The following is a 26,964-nucleotide window of genomic DNA, read 5'->3' on the forward strand; positions in this document are numbered from 1 at the left end:
GCAACATGTTTGTCGCACACGAGAGAAAGAAGCTTGAACGAATGGCTCTCTGGGGCTCCACAGAAAAAAATGATGCATGCACGCGTGTGCACACGCATGCGTGCGTGCATGCGTGCGTGCGTGCATGCACACACACACACACACACACACACACACAGAAGGAGGTAGTAATGTGTGTCAAAGCATGCTGCAGCCACGGACAGATGTCCCTTGTGACACAAATGGCAGAATGCCCCCTCCCACTTCAACTTTGACCTGTGGTCCTCAGCTGTAGCAGTAGCAGTGCCGATTCCCACAGAGAAAGAGAGAGAGAGACAGAGAGAGTAAGAGGAGACATAGCGAGAGAGATAGCGAGAGAGAGAGAGAGAGAGAGAGAGAGAGACAGAGAGGGGGGCAGGGGAGAGAGAGAGAGGGAGGGCGGGGGAGTTTGCAGCAAGGCAGAGTTCTGTACACTTTGGTTGAAGCTTCAGTGAAGCCATCATCAGTGAGGCAGCCAACACACAGCTACAACACGAACTGGACCATCTGCATTGCTCTACTTCTCCAACCCTCCCCACCCTTTCAGCCCCACGCAGCAACAGAGAGAAAGAAATTACTACGCCTACACGCAGGACTGCAAACCAGTTGTGCACAAACACACACACACTCTCTGAGTGCAACAAGTTGAGTGCTGAGGGGAGAAGAGAGAAGCGGAGTGAGCACACAGCACCGGAGAAATAAAAGGAAGGAGAACAACAAAGAGGAGAAGGAAAGTAAACGGAACGGAGTGTGTCAGTGCAGGATAGTCAAGCTGCATCCAGGCGGAGACGGAGGAATGGACCCGAGTGTCTGTCGGATTAACCCCTGCATGCCTGCAGTGCAGTCTGAGGAGGAGGGCTGAGGACCTCGCGGGGATGGCACCCAGCCCCTGCTGAATGAGGATGAACGGAGATGTCCTTTAGCTGAGTCTCAACGCAACGCACTCGCCCTCCCATCCCTCGCATCGGCTCCTGCTCAGCGTCCGCTGCTCACTGGAGGGGCAGGCGGAGGAGGCAGCCGCGGCGGTGGTGGTGGTGGTGGTGGTAGTGGAGGAGGGGGAGGTAGACAGGACCCCAGAGGCCCCGTCGAGCGACACTCCCGCCCGCGAGGAGAGGCGGGGTGCCGAGCGGCAGGCCGGGGCGCAGGCGGGAGGGGGAGACGAGGGAGGGGGAGAGGTGGCCGGCGACGGGCGTCGCATGGCTGTTCAGCGGCTGGTGGTCGCGGCGGTGGCGGTGGCCATGCTGTCCCTGATCTTCAACAACGTGGCGTGTTTCACCCCCAGCTGGGTGCTGCAGAAACTGGAGGACGGGCGCAAACGCAGCGTGGGGCTCTGGAGGATGTGCCCCATCAGCGCGGGTCACGACGAACCCCCATCAGGGAGGAGGGGGCCAGGAGGGACGCAGAGGCAGTGTGAGAGTCTGGGCTGGGGCTCAGAGTTTGCGGGCCACCAGGAGTCCCGAAGCACCGTGAAACGTATGCTTCTTTTATATTTCTCTATTTATCAAGTGGAAGTGTGAGAATAAATGGGATAACTGCAGTGTAACGTAGCCAATCCCATTGCAATTGGTCATTGAAGATGTAGTAGTGACCAGCAGCAACATAGTGAAATCTATATCGGCATGATGCCTGTATACAGCAGACAGCAGACAGCCATGTTATATATTGTGAATGTCAGGGGCTATCTCCTGCGAACCATTAGTCTGTATTGAGCTAATTTATGGCATGTACTGATAAGATAGGACATGTTGGGCCCCACGGTTTCCTGGGGAGTCTCTCTAATGGCTGGCCAGACATCCATTATGATGAAACTGAGAACACAGAGGTCATGACAACATCATCTAATGGTTCTCCACTTTGTTCATCTAAACCTTGGACCGATGGTACTAGTGTATATACAGTATATGACAGGCAGAAACATGTATCTGTTGAAATGTTCTTATCATTATTGAGATACAATTTGGGTAGATGTAAGAGATAACCATCGTGTCCTATGTCATAGGACATGATCAGGGCAATGTTGTGTTCATCAATCTAAATCCCCTCCACTATGCTGCCAATAACATGCAACTCTTCCCTTGGCCGCTCCAGTGCAGTTTGACATGATGCGGGCCTGTAACCTGATGGCCACAGTGGCCCTGACTGCTGGTCAGCTGATCTTCCTTCTGGGACTGATGGAGCTGCCCTTCGTTACCCAGGACTCTCAATGGTGGGAGGAGGCCATCGCTGCTCTCTTCCAGCTAGCCAGTGAGTACCACTGCTACTATACAAGGCCTCCGTTTGTTCAACATGCTTTCAGGATAGAACGGCACCTTACTACTGATTCAAAATAGTCAAATAAGCTAAACAACATTTTTCCCTCTACACCAAATCTCTTAATAGCTGATCTAGAAGCTCACAATATGTCTCAATGCATTGTGAGCTTGTGCGATCTGATATTTTCACAGAATATTCGCATCAGAATACTAGGGTTTAACACAGATTGGAAATTCCGTACATATACTACTAGTAAAGTAACGACGGAGGCGTGGCTTTCACCCCATTATCTCAGTTGTGGCAAATGCACTCTAGTCTCCACAACATTATTTACGATTCTGTGCCTATCGGGTTGCAACTTGGACGAGGCCGAGTTGGCTCAATCGAACATCACAACGTTCGCCAGTTCGCCACGGCAACTCGCTCGCTTTAGCTCGCTCGGTGGTAGCTCTCGTTGCTCAAGTTCGCTTGAGACGGCACCTCTCCGTCGCGGTCTAAAACTATAGGGCGGTTAATGGGGAGGATTTCAGTGTAATATGTACAGATTTGGGTGATTTCTAGTAGTGTATATACAGAATTGCCAATCCGTGTAATTTCACTGTGTTGGGTGAGATCTGGTTGGGTTAATGCATGGTATCTGAATTGATGAAACTCCTACAAGCCATGCATACAACATTTTATTCTCACAGACATAAATCTAGATGGTGTTGCCGATGACATTTCACATGACCTTTGGTGGAGTTCCAAAAAACAGGAAACCAACCAAACACAGAGACGGAAGATTGGCTTTGGCATAATTAAAACGTCATAGCATCGACTGTGATCGCTCTATGAAAATAACCCATTAAACGTTTAGCAACACAGTTGTGTAAATTAGGCTTAAATTAGGCTTTCATCTCAAAACCCACAGAGCAGTCTCTCAGGGCAACCACTGCACAGGCCAAAGAACAATGCCAAACCCTGCAGACCTAGCCAAACCTAAACATTAAAGCTACGTGACCAAAATTGTAGTTGTGTAGATAAAAAAATGTGCGACCAAAAAACCATTCTTCACACAATACACTATAAAATATCTACAAAGGTTTTTTTATGATTTCAAGAAAGCCATAGCTCAATACAAAATGCAAGTAGTTGAAAGGATGCTTTAGTTGTCATTTGCAAAAAAATAGGAAACTACAAAAAGACACAAGGGCCTTATCATACAAACATGGGCATTTTCAAGTAAAAGTCAATTAAAGGAAAACAGAACAACCAGGAATAGAAGAGAGGAGATGCGTATCACCCCCCCCCCCCCCCCCCCCACACACACACACACACACACACACACACACACACACACACACACACACACACACACACACTAGCGCACCACCACCAGTCATATAGCCAGCTATCCCAGTGGGATGTGTTGCAGCCTTATTGTGGGCATGGACAGTCTCAGTGGTCCCTGGGGACATTTGTGACAATATGTGCATGCATGTGTGAGCTTGGGGAGAGAGAGAGAGAGAGAGAGAGAGAGAGAGAGAGAGAGAAAGAGTTGTTTGGAGAGGGGCTTCAGCCACTGGGGCAGCATTGTGTGGCAGCGCAGCCTGAAGGGGGTCTTCTGGGCTAAATTTAGTCCTGGTCTTGAGCTGGTCGGCCGGAGCTGCAGCGAGCCAGAGAGCGACTGTCGGGCGCCAGGATATCCCTGCTCAGGACGAGGAAATGCCTGTGACTACCTGTTATGCAAACCCCAGGACTGGAGGAGGAAAACGAGGGGTGGGAGGGGAATGGTGGCGGACACGAAAGACAGTTCGACAGGGACTGTGTTTGTGTGTGCACTGCTGGGAGGAGAGTGTGTGCGCGTGTGTGTTGTGTGTGTTTATAGGGTGTTTCAGTAGAAAAATGTCCTTTGATACACAGCATGCAGGGTGGGAACGGCCACTGACCAGATAAGCTTGGCCTAGCTTTTTATGCCTGTGTTTACAAAATGTCCAGGAACAGAGTCAAATAAAGAGTCCCCTCTCGACATGAGATAAAACAAGTTATTCGGCACGCACTTCTAGACAAAGACAAAAGCTTTTATCTGAAGGCCTTGGTGGTGTGGAGACAGGGAACCACCAAAATAAACACTCATTCACAAAGAGCTCTCTCACACACACAGTGACATCAAACTTGTCACTTGGTGAAAGCATATGTAAAAAAAATGTTTTTATCCGATGTCATATTCCATTAGTCATTTACTTAAATGGGTGGTGACTGTTTTTAGACATTTCCACAACCTGGCTGATTGTGATTAATGAAGTGATGCCCGCCACAAACATGAGTTATAACAGTGACAATGGCTAGAGAGAAAGATACACACCTATTTCCCCGACTTCTAAAAATAGTGACCCTGTTTGGAAAAATGGCATCTTCCTTTTTAGCCCTTTCTGAACGCCTACTGAAGTTCGTTCTTACCATTATATAGTCACCAATGTTCCTGAGTAATATGAGATGGATTTTTGGCAGATAGGATGTGTCCCACCAGAGTAACAATACTCAGGAGAATATTACTGAAAATAAACCATTGACACACACACACACACACACACACACACACACACACACACACACACACACACACACACACACACACACACACACACACACACACACACACACACACACACACACACACACACACACACACACACACACACACACACACACACACACACACACACACCTAGAATTAGCGAGCTCCCAAGCCTAGTTTGGTGTTCGTGTATTCGGGGTCCCAGAGCAGATCAGTTGTCCAACTGCCTCCAAACTTAGCACAAATATCGTTCAGGGGTCTGGCTTTTGGGAAGTCTACTTTTGGTTGTGAGCGTGTGTGTGTGTGGGGGGGATATGGGGCTCTCGGTTTCAGGTTGTAAAAGGCTAAACACCTGAATGGAGTGATCTTTTTCCTAGTCTTTTGAAACTGAAAAGAAAGGGTCCAGAAACAGTTACACAGGGACGGCAAGTAGCTTCCCTGTCCATATTTCACCCTTCATTAATCCATTCCTCATATTAATCTCTTCAGTTCTCCCCGCTGAGCAGTGAATGGTACTTGGCAATGCATGAATGAATGAAGGTCTCAGCCCCCATCTAAGGAATGTTTTTGTTCTCAGATGTGCCAAAAACCTCTGTTATCACACTGTAGACTGTGGAATAAAAACATCCAATTTCATTCAGTATTATATCTCAACACTATGGGCCAGGCCAGCTCGATGCTTGGGACTGTGTCACCCCCCTGGGACAGAGCTCTGAATGGACAGAACTCTAGTGGGTCAAATGTTAAGAGTGCAGGTCGTGTGGGTTTTAGATGTGGTGTCTATTGATTTCAACGAAAGTGTAAGTTTTGGTGGGCGCAGCTGGCACCAAGCCCACACTGTGGCATAAAAAAAAAGAACAATGTATAGGGAAATAATATGTGCTTCTCTATTAGAGCCAGATAATGGCCAGCCATTCACTACAGGCTACACGTTTCTGAATTCAAGCAGCAGGAGCCCTCTGGGCGGTGTTTAATCTGGCTCAGATTGCATTTTTCAGCAGTGGTTATCTTTTTTTTTATTTTTATAGATTCTTAGAAGGATTGGATAGGAGTTTGAGGCAAGTTGATCATCAGCCATGTGACTCTTAAGAATGAACAAAAATACCAGGGTACAGTTACAGTATGGAGGGTGGGGCAGAGGAGCTCAGTGAATTTCCAGAACCAAGATAAGCCTTGTTTAGATTTTCCGCCTGACAGATCATGTCAAATGTCCAGCAAATAGGTTAACCTTAAGCAAGGGGCGTGGAGAGGAGGGAAGGAAGGAAGGATGACAAGAGGAAGAGAGGGAAGGAAGCCGTAACAGATAAGACCATGCCAAAAAAAAGAGTTTCACACAGGCAGACCACCCTGGAACCTGGAAAGGAGATTATTATTTTTTTTCTTAGAAAAGGAGCCAGACAGGTTAAACATGAGCAGATAGGCGGAGCAAACAGTTGCACGCTAATGAAAGCACACACAATGCAGGTTGATGTAGTTATACACAATGACACACATACACAACATTTATCTACATCCTCCTCACTTTAACAAAGGCAGAGATATTGCATTACAGCCAGTGGTGGAAACTTAAGTACATTTACTCAAGTTATGTATACTCGAGTGCAATTTTGAGTGACTTTTAGTTACTCGAGTACTTCTGTCTGTTTCTTCATTTCTTCACACTTTCTTTATACCACTACATCTCAGCTGTAAATATAATGTACTTTTAAGTCCACTACAAAACCCCTATTTATACATCAGCGATTCAAAAATAGCCGATCTATCTCACAACCTGTCACGAAGATCTGCCATCATCAACAACAAAATTATGTATATATATATATATATATATATCTTCAAAAAGCACTTTTGAGTACCCAAGTACCATTTTTAATACAGGAGTCTTACTTGTAACTGCTACTTTTACTTTACTAAGTAAAAAATATCTGATTATTTCTTCCACCACTGATTACAGTAAGGAGAGAGCGAGAGAGAGAGAGAGAGAGAGAAATAGCAGAAAAGCCTTCCACTGGTGCAGTTCTGCTGCAGGAAACACAACTGATTCATATCCTAATGGGCCAACATCCCCCCTTTCCAGTGGTATTTTTGGTGCCCTTTATTTATACCGGTGTGGATGGGACAAGCTTTCAGACATGTGTTATTGAACTACTGACTGGCTCCAGACCACACTTGAGAAAAAGGGATTGGGGCGTCAATCCTCTGTCATTGACCAGAATGTGTGAATTGCAATAAATAGCCCTGATCCATTATCCTTGTGGGGATAATGTGCATAATTTCTTCAGAGAAGAATATGGATAATGGACATAAATCATTTATTTTATTTGTATAGCACCTTTGAGAGCTAGGGTGATTACAGAAATACAATGTACAACTATATAAAGATTGACAAGAAGTTTAATACAGTGTTTATTTACAGTTTGATAAGCTATATTAACCAAATATATAGGCCTACCTCATTACACAATCATGCTGTGCACGGCCAGTCGGTGTCAAGCACCGAAAATAGCAGATCTACAAGCTCATAACGTGTTGTCCTGCCGATGTGTTGTTGTGAGCTTGTAAATTAGCTAATTTCAGGTTGTGAGATGATGCACAACCAAGTATAAGCCAGGCATAACACTTTGATGTATCAGACTCTGAGGTACCAACAGTTTTGTCTTCTGTGCCATACAGCATAACTGTCACAAACAAGCCATAGAAAGTGAACTGAGGATTTTTTGGTTTTAACTGCAACTACAGGAGGGAATGTGGGACCACAAATATAGACGTTTCGGTTTGTAACATGTTTTGGTCTTGTAAGGTTTGACCATAATGTGAGCTGGGAAAAGCATTTCCTCTCCGAGGACAATAAACGTCATCTAACCTAATCTAATCTAATAACTTCCCACAGCAGACATTAGTGCTTTGCCACCATTGTGATGAAGACAAAAGAAAGTAAAGATCTAAAAAACAAAAAAACAGCATGAAGCTTGAGATGGCGTGTTTTATACACCTTTGCGTGCAAGCTGCATTTCCTTGATGCGTGAGTTGCTATAGGCTACTGTGAAATGTGTATCAAAGAAATTGCAGTGTAGAAAAAGAAAGGCCTCTCTCGGTAGGCTACATACTGTGATATTTTTACACTGTGGAGGCCTTTGATCCTAAAATCTCAGAAGCTCTCCCTAGGAGGAAACAGACTTCTGAATTCACAGACCCCTGCTGGACTTTTCATCACTATGGCAAAGGGGATATCCTTATCACTAGCCTTATCACTGACAGAACAGTCCTATTATGAATTGCATATTTCAATGAGCTCACTTGGCAATCATTGGCTCTCACGACAGCAGTGCCAAAACCATCCTTCATTAATAAATAACAATGAAAAACTCTAGTTCTCATTGCTTGACCCAGCAATTCCCAACAATGCCCACTCGTGGGCAGTGATGATATTACAATGTCCCCCCCAAATAATTTGCAAATCACACTAAAGGTGGATGCACACCGGCTGCGTTTTTCGGGAAACCGATGGAGAAACACAGCTAAAAATCCGAATTCGCATCCAATTCGCACCCGGTGTGTGGAGACCTTAACACTAAGAACTATCACATTAGTTCCATTGATTAAAGCCAGAACACAATCGATTGGATTGATCATTAAAATGAATGAAAATGCATGCTGCACACCCATCTGACCACTCAAGTCATTCATGGTGGTCAGATAGGTGGGCCACAAACACTTTTAAGATTTTCAAGCAGGCCTCGATCCATAAAAGATTGGATACCACTGGCTTAACCCCATCTCCTGTTTGTGATCTTGTCCAGGTTTTGTGCTGGTGATCGGCCTTGTGACCTTCTACAGGATTGGGCCCAACACATTCCTGTCATACTCCTGCTATGTGGACATAGCAGCATGCCTCCTGGCCACGCTGGCTGCAGCCATGCTCATCTGGAACATTCTACATCGCCGTGATGACTGTCTCGCCCCCCGGGTTATCGTCATCAGCAGATCTCTGGTGTCACCCCTCCACCCACGTCTGGACAACGACTATGTGGAGTCGCCCTGCTGAAGCCCCGATTCATACTCCGTGTGCTGAGACCATAGACTGTAAAAAAATATGGACAAAGCGTTCGCCGGGTCTGATATGGACGTAAGATGAAGCCAGTCAGTCCTTGTATTGTAAATCGCTATCTTTCTAGAGCCAATGGGCACAGCTGGCCCATTGGCTGGCCCATTGGCTGGCCCAGACAACGAGGCGGGACTTCCCCCCTTCTTCTTAGTTGGTTTTTATTTTGACTCTAACAGGGGGTGGCTCCCGATCATAGACTGTAACGTTAGCCACGCCCCTCAGAACATACGCGACTTTATGGTCATTTTTTTTATAAATGGGACCATAATTTTCCAAAAAGAATATTATGACATGACTTTAAACTAGTGACTGGAAGCAGAAAGTATTCATGACCATGTTTATTAAGGTAATACAGTCTAGGTGAAGTTGGGCCCAAATACATGGACCTCTATGGGGTTTTTTTGGGCCCAATGACAGCGCCACAACAGGCCATTATATGAACTTTCAGGATGTCCCGATTTCCTTAGTGGCTTCACAAAATATCTGTCTGACTGCCCCCCTGGCTGAGACTAGCCGGCGTAGGATGGACTCTCACATGCGCGACAGACAGCGCCTCTGAAACGCAAGCCATAGCGCTGGCGGATTGCATTTCAGAAGCGTTGCCTGAACTAAGGTTCATTGGCCAATTGGGACCAGACACAAAAGAAAAGAGCTCTGACTCTCGCCTCACATTCAACCAGTTGTCTTGGATGTGATTCGCTGTATGACAGCCAGGACACTTACATTGCAGCTATGGTTGCAGGACAAACATGTACTTGCTGTTGTGCAGCACTATATTTTGCAACTCCTCCCGAGTCCCGCCATGAGCAATGAACACATCAACATCATATTGCTGCTTCGTGTTGGATTTAAACAGATAAATAAACATATCCAGCTACGTAATATTTTTTCCAAATATCACTATTAATACCAGGGTGATATGAACTTATTGTTTCAGGTATTAATTTACGCTGGATTTGAGCTTAAATATGGTTTAACATGGAATTTAAAATGGAATTTCCCTTTATGAAATACTCTGCTTAAAGATCAAGCTGGATCTTGACAATTATTATTATAAGGCACTTGTGTATTGGTATATACTTTTCGCATGATAAAGATAGGGTTAAGACTAAGAGTGACTTTGGACTGCAAACATGAAGTAGTGAAAATGAGTGAAAAGCGCCATTTTAGATATTTTCCCGGAAAGTATTAGAAACTTGAATAAAATAAATAAACAGCTATTACAATACCTTAATACCTCACCATGCTGTCTTACTTTCAAGATTAACAGCATCTGCCACTAAATGTATGTGGGTCAAAGCAGGATATTCAGCTGATCAAATTTGCTCGGAAAAGTAAGAATGCTGAATTGGGAAGACAGCAAAAAAGAAATGTAATCTTTTGAAATAAAGAAAAAGAACTACAGTAGGCTATTAACACCAGAACTTATATTCACAAAACATAGCAACATCATCTCACTCATCTGTACTTCTCCCAATATTTTTCCAGTAACTTCCATTACTTGGTTAACCAAAAATGGATAACCTAAGATCTTCATTAACGAAGGCCATTTTTTGGTAACAATGCTTTCCTCATGAAAATATGCTTACTTGTGGTACATATACTTAAATTAATGTCCTACAATTGTATAAGGAATATTGCTATTATTATTGTGACCTTATCATGTTGCCAAACATACAGTAGGGGTGCATGAATACAATAATATATCATACAAATTCAATAAACATATTGTTGGATATCCAGATGTCAACATTTTCTTTGCTTCTTTTACTGTTATTTCAGCCAGAGCCAGCTAAATAATGATTTGGATGCTTATTCACAAGAAACAAAACAATTCACTGAAAAAAAGAAAGGTGGAAATACTGAGATACAAATTACTTTAGTTGTTTATGTTAGCGAGACAGTCAGAGAGAGAACAGACCCGATGGTAAATGTGTCCAGGAAGCTTTTGGATATTAAACACAGATGAAGGGGAATTTCAATGTCTCAGACTCAAAGGTTTGAATGACAAATGTATAAAGTTGGGTTTGTATGTGTATGTGCCGCTATAGCTGTAGCAGCTACTAGCAACACACCACATTAATGTACTGTATTTCCAGTGGAGTACAGTGCCCACACTTTGACATGAGAGCTACTTTCAAAATGACCAGCTCAACAAGATCTACTGACCAAAATAATTATTATCCATTTGCTGGAAATGGTTACATAAGACACACTTGGAACAGGAAAGAGAGAGGAGAAATGGAATTGGTAGGTTTTCTTGTATATAACTTTGTAATGCTACTGACGTTTGTGTGCAACACCATTCTGGGTTTGATCTGACAGGGCCTTTTTATCAATCAATTATTCAATCACCTTAATTAACCTTAATTCAAGTGAGAGAGATATTTTAGGGAGATGTCATGTGGTCTACCTGCACAGCCTTTGTGATCTACTGGTAGATCACGATCTACCTTTTGGGATCTACCTTCTGTTTTAGACACTGTATAGGTTCCTCAAGTGTTATACTTTGACAGGACAAAGAGTAGGAGAAAGCAACAATACAGAAAGAGACTAATCATAACTTCCATTTGAATTGATGTTTTGTGCCTGGTATCAATTCCATTAACCACATGAACCTTAGAGTCCCTATTCTGCGGCAAACATTCTGTGCATAGCAGATATACAAGCTCACAAGTTCACAACACATTGCATTGTGACACATTCCAGATGATAAACCCAACAACAATAGAGATTTCTTGCATATGAGAAAAAGAAGGACAAGGTCATTTTTATAGCTCTCTGGAGGACTCCAGTCAATTAATTATAAAGGTGGTCTAAATGGTTAAAAAGGGCAAAATGACATGTTTTATTAAACTGCAGAAAACCATTCAAGATTCAATAATTTATTATTAAGTTGATAGGAATTTGTCTTGGTTCATACTCAACATATACAGACAACCATAGATACACAAACAAGAAGGACAAAACAATACAGAAACCAGCAGCATAGGAAATTACATTCAGTTTTATATGCTATATGCATATATGCATATTTCTACGAGTTCAGATGTCTAATGGCTACGGGGTAAGCGAGATGTTGAGCTCTTGATACTTCTATATCTCCTGCCTGATGGGAGGAGATTGAAGAGGTAATGTGCAGGATGGGAGTTGTCTGCAATGATTTTATTTGCCTTCCTAATTATTCTGGTGGAATAGAGTGAGGAAAGTGTAGGGAGGCTACATCCAATATTTTTTGATGCGCGACATACTACTCTTTCCAGCTTTGATTTGTCTTGAGCGGTTGTGTGACCAAACCAGACAAGCATGGAGAAGGTAAGAACACTTTCAATAGTGGCCCTACTTGGAACACTTCCTGGCTGCAGCCACAGCACAGTCAAATATAACTTCTACTGCATAGAGGAATTGTAGCTATTACGACTTAACGATTTAGGAAAACTATTGCAACACGATTTAAAAACTTTAATTATGTTTACACTACCACAACATTGGATCCTGTCAACATACATTTATATAAAAAGGACCATTCCAGTGTTATTGGATATTTATCCCATTGACTAGAAGTCATGATGAATTCTATACATTTACTGACAATTGTCCAAAGCATACACAGATTTCTTTAATAATTACCAGATTTCCCTAATATTGTAGCTAAAACTTTCAGGTGATAAGCCCTCGTTAAAAGTATGTAATATTCGTATCATCATTATGAAGTCATGGACATCTGAATTAACTATTTTCCGGCAAGACTAATCATTCCACACTTTCAACTGCATAGAACAGTACAGTACAGTATATTATGAATTATAGACATTGAGCTAAAAATGTAAAATTTAAATGTATCCTTTTGAAATGTATTGATCAAATAAATTGCTTGATTCATGGAACATATATTACCTAAAACACTAGAAGTGCATTTTGGACCGTCTCTCTTTTATGCAATGTCTTGTGTTTGTTTCCGAACAATACAGTAGCTGGAGGATGACTGACTAGAATTGATCCATTCAAGTGTCTTTATTGGTTTTCTTGGGTTACTGAGGATGCTCAGTACCCAAACCCATTGTGAATTAATAAACATTTACAAGAAAATGTGGAAGCATGCAAAAACTATTTGGTAATATGGGAACATGCGGTTATGGTATGCGTTTTTATATTTTGTAAATGTTTTAATAAATTATGAACACGATTTGAGCCAACAACAATTACAAAAACTGAAATGCCATCATGTATATTTGGGCTAAAACATAGATTCCATTGATTAACCCATTTAGACCTTGTTCCAGGGACCCCCCAGAAGCAAAGATTTTAGTTAAAAACCTTCGCTGTGAAAGAATATATATTCAAAGATTTGCGCCCACATTTTCACGATTTTTCAAAAATAGCAGACCTACAAGCTCGTGCTTGTAGATCTGCTATTTTTCAATAGCTAAAGTAAATAACATAATGCTTAAAAAATGGGTTAAATAGAAGGAAGGTTAAATAGAGGAAACAGGAATTAATTCCAATGTTTTCATACAGTCAAGTGTTTCCCCAAATAACAAATGGCACGAAAACCTGAGAGCCTGGACTGCAGCCAATTCCGGCATGCCACAACGTCACCCATCAGACTCCACTTTGCTCCTGGAGACTTCCCTGAGTGTTTTTGTCTCAGATGGGAAATGAGGAACTATCCCCTTTGAATAGAAATGCCACAGTAAAAAATACATTTGTAAATGAAGGCTTGTGTTCATGTGGACAGAGAACCCGGCAGAATGTCACCTGAAGTCAAGGACAACTTGAATGAGAGGAAATGGTCTGGACTGAAAAAGACATTCCACTCTGTATTGACATACTGCTTCAGGGGGGCTTCCAAAGTGTACTGTAGATACAGCTGCTTTTGATTAGGTTGTGTGAATGTACTGTAAAGGCTTTGCAATGTAACTTCGCCATTTATCTTTATCTACCAAGTTAACAACTATACCGAGTACCAACCACTGGCACCAGGCCAATGAAAGTTAATTTCAAGAGGGATCTGGCCACCGGGGGGTCCCAAAGCAAGCAAAGAATATGTTATATGTGTGATTCACATTACGACATGTACAATGTACAGTGTTTGTAAAGTGATGATAATTCAATTATGTGACCTGTTTTGCACAGAGAATTCCTTCACACTGCCTCTTGCTTGGCCAGGCGCTCCAACAAGCACAATATCTCTGTCACTACACATATTATCTTCCTATAGTTTTGGCCACACACGCTCCCTCCTCCGGTTCAGGAGGGAGCGAACTGGGAGCTACATACTGTAAATGTCCGGTTCTTGGAATAGACAATGGTCTCTAAATCTGAGGCCAAAGTTCTCAACACGAAACCAGTGGATTGCAGACTCTAGGTAGGACTCTAAGTCTTTAACCCAAGTGAAGGGGTTTTAAGTATCTCAGGGCTTTCTCAAGTAAGTTGTGGAGTGTGAAAAAAAGATAGACAGACAATTGGAGCAGTGGAAATGGTATAACCATTAGCATATCATTGTGACAAAACAAGATGCAAAAATGGGTTTTCTCAGGAGGGTGGTCGGCATCTTCCTTTGGGATAAGGTGAAGAGCTCAGTCATCCGTGAGGGACTTGCATAGATAGAAAGAAGCAGCATCTAGTACGGATGCCTCCTGGTTGCCTCCCCAGGGAGATTTTCCAAGCATGCCAATTGCCAGCTGGTAAGAAGCCACGGGGTAGACCAAGGTCCAGGTGTTGGGATTATATCCCCATGCTGGCCTGAAAACGCCTTGGAAGTTGGGATCCCCCAGATCCCTGGCAAATGTGGCCAGGGAAATAGAAGCCTGGGATTCACTTTCTCTACTTACGTACCTCTGCGACAATACTTCGGATAAGAGGTTGAAGATGGATTGATGTACAGTACAGTATGTATGTATTATCTCCGGTATGGTACAAAACAATGGTATATGCACAATGTATTATAATGCTATTCATGTATTATCAGTTCTTTAGAACTTCATTAGAAGTTCACACAGCTTGCTTGGCAGCCCCTGAATTTGATATGTGAGAACTGTTTGCCAGTTCAAAGACCATTTCCATGGAGACAAGTCCCAGTAGATAGAGGTTAGTGGCCTGACACAGACCAGGAAGTGCATCACACCGCTGGGCGGAGATATGCGGGAATCTAACACAATACTTTTCTCCTTTTTTTTCCTTTTAAATTAAGCAGCAGTAAAAATAGCTGTGAATGAGTGACTTACTAAAGCTGTCATCACGCATATTAAGTTGTATGGAACATCCGGACAATGGGATATGCTATTTTCCACTTTTGTTTGTGCATGTGTTTTGAGCTATTTACGTACAGTAGTGCTTGTACCGTACGTGAGGGAAAGCAGTATCTCATCAGATTCAGAGTTTTAAGTTCCCCGAACCATGTATTAATCTAAAGGTGATGTTACGTTTTCACTGACATTACACACGCGTGTGCCCCACCACACACACACACACACACACACACACACACACACACACACACACGATGGAAATGGGGAATTCACCCAAGTGACAGTTTAGAAAGGTGCATCGCTTCATTGCAATGTACAGTGTTACTGCACACATGAGCAGACGTGCGTCAGCGTGTAAAAACCTCACAGTAGTCCATAATCACATCCTGTGTTTAAAGAATCCATCTCATATCCTCGACAAGTACATAAAGGTTTGTTCAAGAGGATATGAGTAAATCACAGCGTCCTTGTGTAATACAACCCGCAGAGATGAAGCTTGGTGCCTAGTTGCACACACATCATTGAATGTTCCAAATAAGTGTCAAATGCTGTTCTAATTTCTTACATATAAGGCAAGGGAAGTTTCTTCCGGACCTCAGGTCAGAGAGAGATCATGACTTCTTCCTCTGCACCGACCTCAACAGTTGAAAGGTGCAGAGTGAATTGACAAAGCCACTGACAACAATGTCCCATTCTCCATATTAAGTCAAAGCGCGGTTTGTTAAGGCTCTCCCGGAGAAGAGTCAAGGCCACGCCAACAATACTCATCTCCCCCTGCCTTTCCTGAGCCTTTGAACTAGAGCGCCGCTCAGAGTGCAATGACAGCCCTTTTAACAGGGCCCTGGTGTAAGCGCCTGGCAGAGGAAGTGATGACAGCAATCAAACAGGGCAGGGGGGATGAACATTCCGGCTGCAGGAATGCCCTCCTGCACGTCTAACCCCTCTCTTCTCACGCTGTTGACTAGGCAATGACATGAGACGTGACACAGTCACACACACACACACACACACACACACACACACACACACACACACACAATGGCTGCACATTCAAAGAAGGATTCCGGGCATCCTTAAAGGATGAGACATGGGTAACGTCATATAACAACACAGCTGAAGTTGCAGGTACGTACTGCACGTACAGAGTACAAGCACACACACACACACACACACACACACACACACACACACACACACACACACACACACACACAATGGCTGCACATTCAAAGAAGGATTCCGGGCACCCTTAACTAAAGGATGAGACATGGGTAACGTCATATAACAACACAGCTGAAGTTTGAGGTACGTACGTACAGAGTACAAGCACACACACACACACACACACACACACACACACACACACACACACACCGCTGAACAGACACCCAGGTAAAGCCATTACCTCTTGATGAGCTTGATGGATTTGAAGGCTTCGTCCATGTCTCCGATGGTCAGGTAGAAGCTGAAGTTGAGCATGGCGTCGCGGGTAGGCTTCTCACAATTCTCCAGGCCCACAAAGTCCCTGAGGGCCCGTCTAGACACCATGTGGGTGTTCTGGGAAGGGGCAGCTGCGGCCGGGGAACCGCCCGATGCCAAGGCCTGGGCCGGGGAGGAGGAGGCTGGGGCAGACACTTCCACTGGTCCTAGATCTGTCTCACCAGGCTGGGGAGGTGAGAGAAAGTGATACATCTGATTTAAGACATCAATGAATTAATGGCTAAATGACTAAATTGATAACACAGTAAATAACACAAAAATCGAAGACTTTTAATGTGATAGTGTGGAGGAGACGGAGGCTTAGGGAGACGGACACAAAACAGCTATAGCCTTGAAACAGAAACACGAATACGGAACAACATGGAGCTATCACTTAAAACATGACGGGTACCTCACTGCACCTGAACTTGCACTTAAGGACCAAACAGGGTCCTTTAAGGCTGAAAGCACACAACACATGGTACTTTACTGAACTACACAGTCACTGGAGGTTGGGACATTGCAGGAAGAGTAGTGCTGAACTGACTGCAAGGGTGCAGACACTTACTTCTGGTAGAAAGACGCCACCCCTGCGAAACAACAGCTGTTGGGGGGGGTGTTGACAGGTGTTCACAGCATGTGAAATATGGCAAAATCGAGCTGTGTTACTGTTAATTAAGTCACAGTTCCAAAGTGGCCAGCATCGCACGAATGCTCCACAGAGGAACCCTACGTACAGTATTTACAGTATCAGGCTAATCTCTCATACTGAACAGTATAATTCAAAAGCATTCTTTGAGACACACATACGTATGGGTATTTCGGGACGTGGCTGAATCCGGGGTAAAAACAACACAGATTTCACCATTGGAATTGCATTACGGAACTTGTATCTCAATATCGTGATATGGTGAAGTATATTTGGTACAGGTAATTGCAACAACCACCGATCTTGTGAACATTTTAAACGGGGCCGCAAAATATTCTAAACTTTCTGTGATACTGCCAATAATCATATTCTCTGAATGTGGTTTAGAGAATATGATTTTGGCAAGGTCAAACAAGAAATTATGTTGATTCCCTCCCCGTATTCACTCATCCTAGGACATGTCGTATGTGTAGGCACAAGAATAATTAACCCATTTTGGGCGGGAACCCCTTTTGGTTATGTTATGTTATAGCTATTGAAAAATAGCAGATCTACAAGCTACGAGCTTGTAGGTCTGCTATTTAAAAAAGATTCGAAGAACGACTGACATAGAAACATAGCTTTTTCAGAAAACTGTCAGGATGTAGAAGACATTTTTAGAATCTGATCTCAGTTCAACATGGGATAATACATAGCGAGCTGTGTCGCTCCCTGCAGTGCCTACCTTGCAGGTGAAGTAATAGTATGGCACATCGAGAGCCAGAAGAGCCTGTTGGCCGGCAGGTCTGGGGTAGCAGTCCTGCAGAAGGAGCCCGTGTTCCTGAGTACAGAAGAACGTCACCACCGACACATCCACCTGGGCCATGGGGAAGAGCAGAAGAAACTATTACATTCTCTGTTTTTGATGCATTGCTTTATAAATTAAATCTAAAATCGCACACTGCTGTGTTCCTACCATGTCTGAGGGGCTCGTTGAAATGGATTCACAGCTGACTGGTACCGTCTCGACCACAAACAGACGAGGCTCACTCTCGTCCCAGAAGTGGGACACAGGGCAGCAACCATTGAGCTCCAAGGCCTGAGTGTGTTGCCTTAAAGACAGAACATACTCATGACGTTAGCACAGCAATAATCTCTCTGTATGCACACACAAAGCACAAATGTGTACTGGCATGGTTGAAAACAGCACCTTTCACCATCTTCAGGCTGTGAGATACCGCTGGCCGGTCGGCCTGTGAAGAAGTCAAAGTGTGTTACCGTGTCCATCTCCACGTCATAGAAGTACACTTTGTGATCTGGTCGCCCGTTCACCTGAGAGGAGCGGGAGAGTGAAAATTACCGCAAAAACAGGGCTGTTGCATTTTTATTCAAACAGTGAAACTAAATAATGCTCACCTGAGTAATGAGGATGCTGACTTGGTTGCCATTGGCGTTACACTTGACTGACCTCAGGGCTCCCAGATTAGAGATCTGGTCTGCCAAGCTCTTAGCATTGCAGTGGGCCTTGGCCTCTCTATGAACAAACAAACAGCAACACTTGCATCGTCAGACTACATGTTGTTGTTTTAAATATTAAATGTGGTGTATCATTTGTATGTCTTCACTTGATTAATATGTGTCTTACATACAGGATTACAGGTGTGCCAATTAGTAAGCATTGACAACACAACACTATTGCTTATTGTCAATCGGCATGATTGACAATAAGGAAGCCACACCATTACCTATTGTCTTGTTAAACTTTAGATGACGACAATCTCACAAAACTTGCCAAGGTTTTATTTCCCCCTTTAAATATGAGAACTTGTGGTGGACTGAGTTCAATTAAAATTATAAAAAAAAAAAAAAAAGATCCAAATACTGTACCTCCTGGTGAGGTCAAACACCTTGATATGTGCCGTGTCTGTGCCAACCACCAGGTAAGCCTGACACACACTGAGCAGAAAGGGGTTGCCCTCTGCCTCCGAGAAGACCAGCAGCTGCTTCACTGTGCCCTGGTTAGCAGAGAGAAGGACATGACATGGTTCAGATTTCATTAACATTTCATTAACATTACCAAACGCATGTGAACAATTGAGTCAATAATGACAAAATATCACTGCACGGTTAATATGCAGGGATGTGTCCTGTGGGACTCTTTTCAGCTACAGTTTTCAGATTACAACACTTTAAATACATTCGGCAAGATAATATAACTTTCACAAAGAATAACCATTCAATGATATTTATCTCTAGCAAGTTTCAAGTTCTCTGCAAGTTGATTTTCATACTGTACTGAAATGAACAAAACTATAAAAATGTAAGCAGTGGAACTCAAATCTGACAGATAGTGAATGGAGAATTGGATAGTGGAAGGGAAACATACCTGTGGCGTGCGGACCTGGACCCTGTTGGGTTCCACAGTGTAGATGTTCTCCCCATTCATGGCTAACACTTGGGACTCACACTGGAAAGAACCTGGGGACATCAGCAATAGCAGGACATACAAGAGAAGAGGTGTGGAGGTAGAGAGGGACGGCCAGGAGTGATAATGCGATGAGATGGAGAGAAGACGAGATTCAAATTAGCCATATTAAATTAAAAGAGAGGATGGACGGTAGCTTTTGCCAGGACTGTTCAGAGATTGTGCTCACAGAGTGTTTTGCAAAGAGTTTTACCTGTGTTGCGTAGTGCTTTGCTTGCAAGCTCATACACGGTGACCTGTTTGCCGCTCCATACCGTCACTGTGTCCTATGGACACAACATCAACAAGACGTAAATACATTGATTCACTCGTGGGAATAGCCTCAGATGGGCATTCAGCAACTTATGGCTCTTTTCGTTTTTGTTTAAGTTATCATTATAACGACAACTAGAGCTACTTTATAAATAAAGCTAATATAAAAGCGAAAAGACCTGATCTATAAGCTCCCAGCGCATTACAATGGGGCACGCTGTGAGCTTGTAGATCAGCTAGTTTAGCTATTTTAGAAAACATTTTAAAGTAAAAATGTTGTGGGTTGTGAGTTATGGGTACGGGTCCTGAGCAGGGCCCAAATTAGGTTCTGTGAACCTCATCTGAAACAGAGCCATATAGCGTACGGAAACAAGTCCAGAACCCGTGAAATATCAGTTTCACGGCACAACATGGCTCTTGCAGTTTAAAAAGGTTATTAGCGAACATATAATATGAAGGACATGCTGACAACCAGGCCACTAGTCTTCTCCGTTACCTGGGTGACAGAGACTCCCTTGACGTGCATGTCAGAGCGCAAAGTGAGCTGCTCTCCTGTGCCGAGCAGCGAGATGTTGAGCTGAGAGGGGGTGAGCTGCACTGCTGCCACCTGCTGGCCAAAGTGGGCTGACATCACATGTTCACTCAGGATGGTCACCGTGGTCAAACTGTTGGCTGCCAGCAGGTTCAGACTGGAGCCCCACTGGGGAGTAGACAAAAACAAGTCCTGTTTGTGTAGAACTCTATACTGATTTAAAAGCATGTAATAGATCTGGGCATTTGCATTTACACCTGAAGCATGTATCTGACATTGTATTTCACAACATGCAACAACAACACTGAACAATCAACAGGGTCAGAGCTATTTTAACATTATACAGTATGTCTAACACCCTTCTGCTCTCTCTAACTGTAAATTGAAAAAGGGTGGGAAAAGGAACAAAACAAGGGCTTTGTACAGAGAGCTGGATATAAAAAAATAAATGAGGCTCACAGTTACCTTGCTTGTCGATACTGTATGGAGGAATGACATACCAAATCTAGATCCAGATTGGAGCTGGGATACAGTGTGGTCTAATGTTGTCCTGTCTTCTAGGAATCCTGATCATCAACAAATTCATCTAAATTTTGTTCATAGGACATACTTAACCCCCCGTAGATTGTGTGCTATGCGGATTTTAAATAATCACAACTGCACTTTCTACACTTCAAACACCATAGGTACATTCTTTCATATGGTGTGGGAGTGTCCTCACATTTTGGAATTTGGTTGCTTTGGTTGTTTGTTTTTGTTTTTGTGTTCCTTGCTTTTGCTGTTGTGTGTTGTTTTATGTGTGTTTTGTTTGCTTTGAGTCTTTCATGTTGTTAACGTGTCTTATTGTGTTTTTTGTCTTAAAATAAAAAACATTTGATAAAATAAAATAAAATGAGGCTCACAGTTCAAATTAAAGTAGGAGTAAATAAGTACCTGTATTTGTGTGACATTGCCATCTATCTCAGTGGGAGTCTGTAGTTTCCATTGAGCCTTGGTGTCTGCTCTGTTGCTGCTTGGCTGGACCACCATCTTCCACATTGCTATATGACCCCGACTCGTTCCTGCCGCTAGGATTTCTGGGGAAGATGCAAGAAGCAAATTCATATTAATCATATTATATTATTTTAAATGTTATAATAAATAGATAAATAAATGGAACTGTGTCTACACACAATATTCTAAGCTGACGGAGACATTTAGACTAGCATAAAAAGCTTGAGTGAACTCATGGCAGGTCATGTTAACATCCTTAATGGAAGATGCCAACAGAGTTATACTGTATTTCGATTTTCTACGTACCTTTTCCAGGACAATATGAAACACAATTTATCATCTCTCCTCTCTCAAAGCCTAGAGTCTCATCCAAAGACAGAACATAGTTGTCATCTTTCTCCAAGTCCCACAACCTACAAAAATAAAAAAAATAATGATAGCACTACACAGTACATAAGCTTGTGTTCCGTGTGTGTGTGTGTGTGTGTGTGTGTGTGTGTGTATGTGTATGTGTATGTGTATGTGTATGTGTATGTGTGTGTTCGATTTCTGACCTCATGACCTGTTCACCCGTAGCTGTGATGAGGAGGCCATTATCTGTCCAGACCATATCGGCACACTGGCCACTCTTGCTGCTCAATTTCACCTTATTGAGATAAACAAAGAATCATATTCTACTCTTATTTCTCTTTCACGAGGGGAATATTGTGATTGGGTGCACTTTATTTTGTAATAACTAATTGTGTTTAGTTTTAATCCCCCTTATTAGACAGAAGTACGGACAGACACACAGGACTGATAACATCTCCAGTCTCTGGCTGTCTGACCTGGCGGAGATAAAGAACGGAATGTTTGTTTGGGTACCTTCATGAGTTCCTGAGCGCCTCCCTCGGGCCCAAGGGTGTACTGAGACAACATCAGGGTCTCTGTGACGACGGCCAGGGCTTCTCTCTTCCGCAGGTAGAAGAGCTTCTGAATGGGGCCGTCCACGCTCAGGAGTGTTCCGCTTTTACCGTGTTCATCCACACCATGGACCTTGCCTTCATAGCAGAAAGAAATATACTGTATATATGTAACAGTGGTTCTCAAACATTTTTGGTTCAGGTTAAATATAAATATGTAAATTATAATTATGTAAATAACCTTTTAATCCACCGCAGTGCTGAATTACATTGTTACCTACCTTATAGCACCTTTTGTTATATTAACTAGTACGTAAATCTTTCCCCCAAGGATACAGTATGTAGGAAAAACTGGAGAATCCATTAGGACAGACTGCAAATAACCTTTATACTTGTTTAACCACTTAAACCCCAGCATTCCTATTCTGGGGGGAACATTCAACAAAAATAGCGAAGGTACAAGTATAGAGGGTCTAAGTGGTGACATTGATGAATTCGAAAATGTATCCGGAAAATGTATCTGGACTTGCGTCAAGGCACCCACATTGAAAAACTCTGATATATAACCACATGAACCCTAGCGTCTCTATTATGGAGTGAACATTTACCCTGAGACGTTGTGAGCTTGTAGATTGGCTATTTTCGGTTTGGTGTAGATGGGGAAAAGAAGGCGGGTATACTGTAGTATACTATAGACCTCTGGGGTCTATAGTAAAAAAGAAAAAAAATCTGTGATTGTGAAAACTACAACTTCCTTCCTGGTTTTTAGCTGCAATATTTGGTGGCCTTGACATTATACTTGTTGATTGGGATTGCAGCAAAATAGCGATGTTGACAATATGAATGGGATTGAGGTTTCTTTAAGAACTTGCAATTAAGATCCAGTTATGCAACAGCACAGAAAATGCATAAATACAGACTCACATAATAAATGCAAAATAAAAGAACACACACATACACACACACACACACACACACACACACCATCTGCTGTGCTAACGTAGAAGACAAGTCCCTCCTGAGGACCCATCTTGAGAGGAGCTCCCCTCCCATCTTTCCTCCAGTTGAACATATCCAGAGCACTCTCATCTCCACTCACTGCTGCCCGGGCTAACATCGCCACATCCCTGGAATAGCAGTAATTACAACCACAGTCACATGTGACGTCAAACAACAACAACAACAACAACAACAACAACGGTACTTTGTGTTATAATATTCACAAAGGTGAAAGGGTGAAAAATGACTGAAGTGAAGCACATATTGTGTAACAGGGAGGTAGCGTTCGCCGTTTACAGAGCCATGGTGACTGACTTACTGTCCAGGCAGGGCAGGTCTGAAGATGCAGCAGGTTATAGATTTGTTGTATTCGTGCTTGACAAGATGGTTCCCCTGAACTCTCCCTCTGGCATCCAGTTTCCACACTGCTAACACTCCCATCTATCACAACAGATGAATAGTGTATTCATATTATAGTCATTGCTAGACTATAAAACATGCTGTCGGGCAGAAACCTCCTATCTCCATATTTTGACTTTGGGTTTTGTTTTCGTAAATTAACGCCCCACTTGATCATACATTTGTTACACAAATTTAAATCATGAGCATAACAGTAACAGTTTTAGACATATGAGGTTCACCCGACAGAGACATTATATTAATTATATTCATATTCGCTGCACATTCACTAGACAGATTAATGCATGACACTGAATTGACTCAATATAAAATGTCACATTGCAAAAGTATTTCTGCAGTAAACACACAACACACATGTGCCAGCACCGGTACTCTGTACACGGGGAAGCAGTGGCTCAGTAGTCTATGGCTCAGTGGTACTAGAGTGGCCGGATGGGAACCGCAAGGTTCCCAATTCGATCCCGGGCTCCGCCAGAGGTAGTGTCGAAGTGTCCTCGAGTTTGCATGGTTTCCTCCGTCATCGGTGTATGAATGGGTGAATGGGTGAATGCAATGCACGATTGGATGGATTTGGTGAATGTAATCTATGTAAATTGCTTTGGATAAAAGCTCTATATAAATGCACCATTCACCATTTACATACCTGGTCCCCGGTGACCAGTCGACTGCCGGAGCTGCTCCACTCCAGCAGCGTAATGCAGGCAGTGTGAGTGCTGGGCAGGATTGTCTGCTCCCCAGTGGGGTGTGTCAAAAGCAGCACCTCGCCATTCTCCCAGCCCAACGCCACAACGGGCTTGACGGGGTGCCAGCGCAGCACTGTGGGCTGGTGAGGACGCTCCACATGGCAGCTCTCCACAAATTCCCCCTGCAAGGTAACAGGGTGGATTTTAGTGATGTTCATGTACTACGTTGTTTGATACGTACTTACGTAGCCATGTAATGGTGCGGGAGAATTCAGGGACTGTCCGTCACATGCTGATTCTATACCTTGTTAATGTATACTATGCAGCATCCCTGTACTATATGGGCTGTCACAATTATGAAATGTTACGTGACATTTAATTGTGTTTTTGTGTCTGGAACATCCGTTTTGCTTTTAGGCTTTGAAGTTGCAAAAGGCAGACATGACAAATAACCTAAATATAGGTAACAAATAGCCTACATATACAAAGAAATGACTGACCTATTTAATAACTTTATTAAATAAAAACATTAATAGTGCAACTAGGCGATCTAAAACGTGTCGCGAATTGCAATGCATTGTGAGCTTGTGGATCTACTATTTCCATATTGGAAATCATTATGACGATTATGACGAGTATATGTAATTGCGACTATCTCAAATAATTGAGATTAGGCAATTATGTAATAATTGTGACAGCCAGGCCTATGACATATGTTTATTGGGTTTGTTTACTTGTTGCAGGTAAAGGTCAAGTTTGCCTCCAGTAGAAGGGTGGTTGGATGCCACAGCCAGGACAGGGTGAGTGGAGTGCCATGCCACCTGAGAAGGGACCCCACTAGACTCTGGGGCATCAATACGGTGGTCAAAGTAGACCGCCATGTCTCCCAGGGCCCTGCTCTGTGATTAAAGAGAAGAGAAAATATTATTTACCCAGATCATGGCACTGGCACAACCACAATTCAATTCAAAACACTATAGGCTACAGTAACGAAAGGGAAAGGAATAAATAGGTTTTAAGGAAGATGGAACTCATTTTATTTTATATTCTTTATTTACTTTGAGATAGACTTGCAGTAGGCTACTGTCTGGTTACTGTAAAGAGAACGTTTTTTGTTTTGTTTTCTTGTGTCTCATACATACTGTGTGTCATGTGGTCTGCCTTTGATATAAAGACAATATTAGCTTCTTTGCTAATTATACAAATTAGTAGCCAGCCAGTATGTTAGATTGTTTTACTGACTAAATGCATGGATATAGTTTACTTGAACTCTGTGCCAGTTCGAAGCATTCGCTATTAGTTAGGCTAATGATGATAAGCAACTAGCAAACGCTAATCCACTGATGTTTGGAGGGCCCTTCTACAGAGTAAAATTAGCATTCCTTGCTAGCCAGCTATGCCATATAACGAAAACGAAGCATTCCTTGCGTCTAATGGTTCAATTACCTGAGGACCTCCTTCACGGGTGTCGTGTTAAGTGGTAGATGTTAAAAATAGAATACAAAATGAACTGCAAAATTTCTAAATCATACTTTGTGTTGTCAAGCCTCCCTTGTGAGGCTGTGAGCAAAAAGCGTCTCTGCTAGTTACCCCTGACAACTGATCTGGAGGAGGAGCTACGGAAAAAACCGAGGAGGGGGGGGGGGGGGGGGAGACCCGAAGACTCTGTTCACAAACCGACAATGGTTCAACAGAAGTCAAAAAGGAAATAAGGAAATATATGTTAATGTTTAATAATTGCAAACTCAAGCCCCATTGTGTATGATCCAAGTGTTTATCTTTTGGTAAATTTTATTGACAAACTCTTGGAAAGCTTTCCTACAGCTAAAATAGGCAATAAGATGACAATGTTTGGCATAATGGCATTAAATTTGGTTTCCCCAACTATTTGAGAAATGAGAAAGCAGTAGCTAGCTACTGATGCCTCTCTTATTAAAGTAATTAATAATGTACTGTACTTACTGGCAACAGGTTAACTACTTTAACTTGTGACTTACATGTTGGTAAGAAGAAAAACATAGTGAGCCAGCCTATATCTTCAAAAATATTTTATTGTTCAATAACAGTTATATCCAGTTAGTTCCAGTTATATCACCTGGGATGAGCAACATTTGTATTGTGTGTGTGTTCACAGGATGTCCTTTGTAAACAAACGACTACAGTGTAGAGATTTTCCCGTACAGGAAATGGTGAAAAAAAAGAAAAGAGAAAAAAAAGGACATCCTCCATACATTTACTTTAAGAATAACCACAACCTCTTGAAATGTTTCATCTGATAGATGTGGGTTACATTACATCATGACGTGTGTACACAATATACATGTTTAACCCAAACACCTATATACACACATTTACATTTACAAGAAAAAATGCAAACACAAAAAACTGCTCAGGCATGAACCAAGAT

At 42.8% G+C, this 26,964-nt stretch overlaps 2 protein-coding genes across 2 annotated transcripts in view; one reads left to right on the forward strand and one right to left on the reverse strand.

Annotated features, from left to right (window-relative positions):
• The window catches only part of ift140 (intraflagellar transport 140 homolog (Chlamydomonas)), a 34,829-nt gene extending 8,715 nt beyond the window's left edge, over positions 1 to 26,114 (reverse strand). Inside the window, exons 1-18 of the mRNA XM_083788034.1 lie at positions 26,004 to 26,114; positions 25,292 to 25,456; positions 24,518 to 24,739; positions 23,774 to 23,895; positions 23,440 to 23,582; positions 22,418 to 22,593; positions 22,108 to 22,199; positions 21,860 to 21,966; positions 21,494 to 21,636; positions 20,525 to 20,728; positions 19,970 to 20,042; positions 19,678 to 19,769; positions 19,179 to 19,306; positions 18,708 to 18,825; positions 18,502 to 18,623; positions 18,268 to 18,403; positions 18,037 to 18,168; positions 16,590 to 16,849 (exon numbers count right to left, since the gene is read on the reverse strand). Of these exons, the coding sequence (XP_083644160.1) occupies positions 16,590 to 16,849; positions 18,037 to 18,168; positions 18,268 to 18,403; positions 18,502 to 18,623; positions 18,708 to 18,825; positions 19,179 to 19,306; positions 19,678 to 19,769; positions 19,970 to 20,042; positions 20,525 to 20,728; positions 21,494 to 21,636; positions 21,860 to 21,966; positions 22,108 to 22,199; positions 22,418 to 22,593; positions 23,440 to 23,582; positions 23,774 to 23,895; positions 24,518 to 24,739; positions 25,292 to 25,438 (2,417 nt within the window). The 5' untranslated portion in view covers positions 25,439 to 25,456; positions 26,004 to 26,114. The remainder of the gene's footprint in view (positions 1 to 16,589; positions 16,850 to 18,036; positions 18,169 to 18,267; positions 18,404 to 18,501; positions 18,624 to 18,707; positions 18,826 to 19,178; positions 19,307 to 19,677; positions 19,770 to 19,969; positions 20,043 to 20,524; positions 20,729 to 21,493; positions 21,637 to 21,859; positions 21,967 to 22,107; positions 22,200 to 22,417; positions 22,594 to 23,439; positions 23,583 to 23,773; positions 23,896 to 24,517; positions 24,740 to 25,291; positions 25,457 to 26,003) is intronic.
• On the forward strand, positions 397 to 10,671 carry tmem204 (transmembrane protein 204). Its single transcript, XM_083787927.1, has 3 exons — positions 397 to 1,491; positions 2,107 to 2,262; positions 8,629 to 10,671. Exons 1-3 carry the CDS (start codon positions 1,215 to 1,217, stop codon positions 8,871 to 8,873), a joined length of 678 nt encoding a protein of 225 aa, XP_083644053.1. The 5' UTR covers positions 397 to 1,214; the 3' UTR covers positions 8,874 to 10,671.
• Positions 26,115 to 26,964: the final 850 nt, after the last annotated feature.

The sequence above is a fragment of the Protomyctophum parallelum genome, assembly GCF_964188405.1.
Source record: "Protomyctophum parallelum genome assembly, chromosome: 17".
NCBI lineage: Eukaryota > Metazoa > Chordata > Actinopteri > Myctophiformes > Myctophidae > Protomyctophum > Protomyctophum parallelum.

Excerpts from the sequence above, each read along its gene's own strand:
- tmem204 (XM_083787927.1), top strand. The coding sequence starts at position 1,215 with ATGGCTGTTCAGCGGCTGGTGGTCGCGGCGGTGGCGGTGGCCATGCTG. Across the intron at positions 1,492-2,106 it reads GTCCCGAAGCACCGTGAAAC|TGCAGTTTGACATGATGCGG; the intron begins GTATGCTTCTTT and ends TGGCCGCTCCAG. Across the intron at positions 2,263-8,628 it reads TGCTCTCTTCCAGCTAGCCA|GTTTTGTGCTGGTGATCGGC; the intron begins GTGAGTACCACT and ends GATCTTGTCCAG.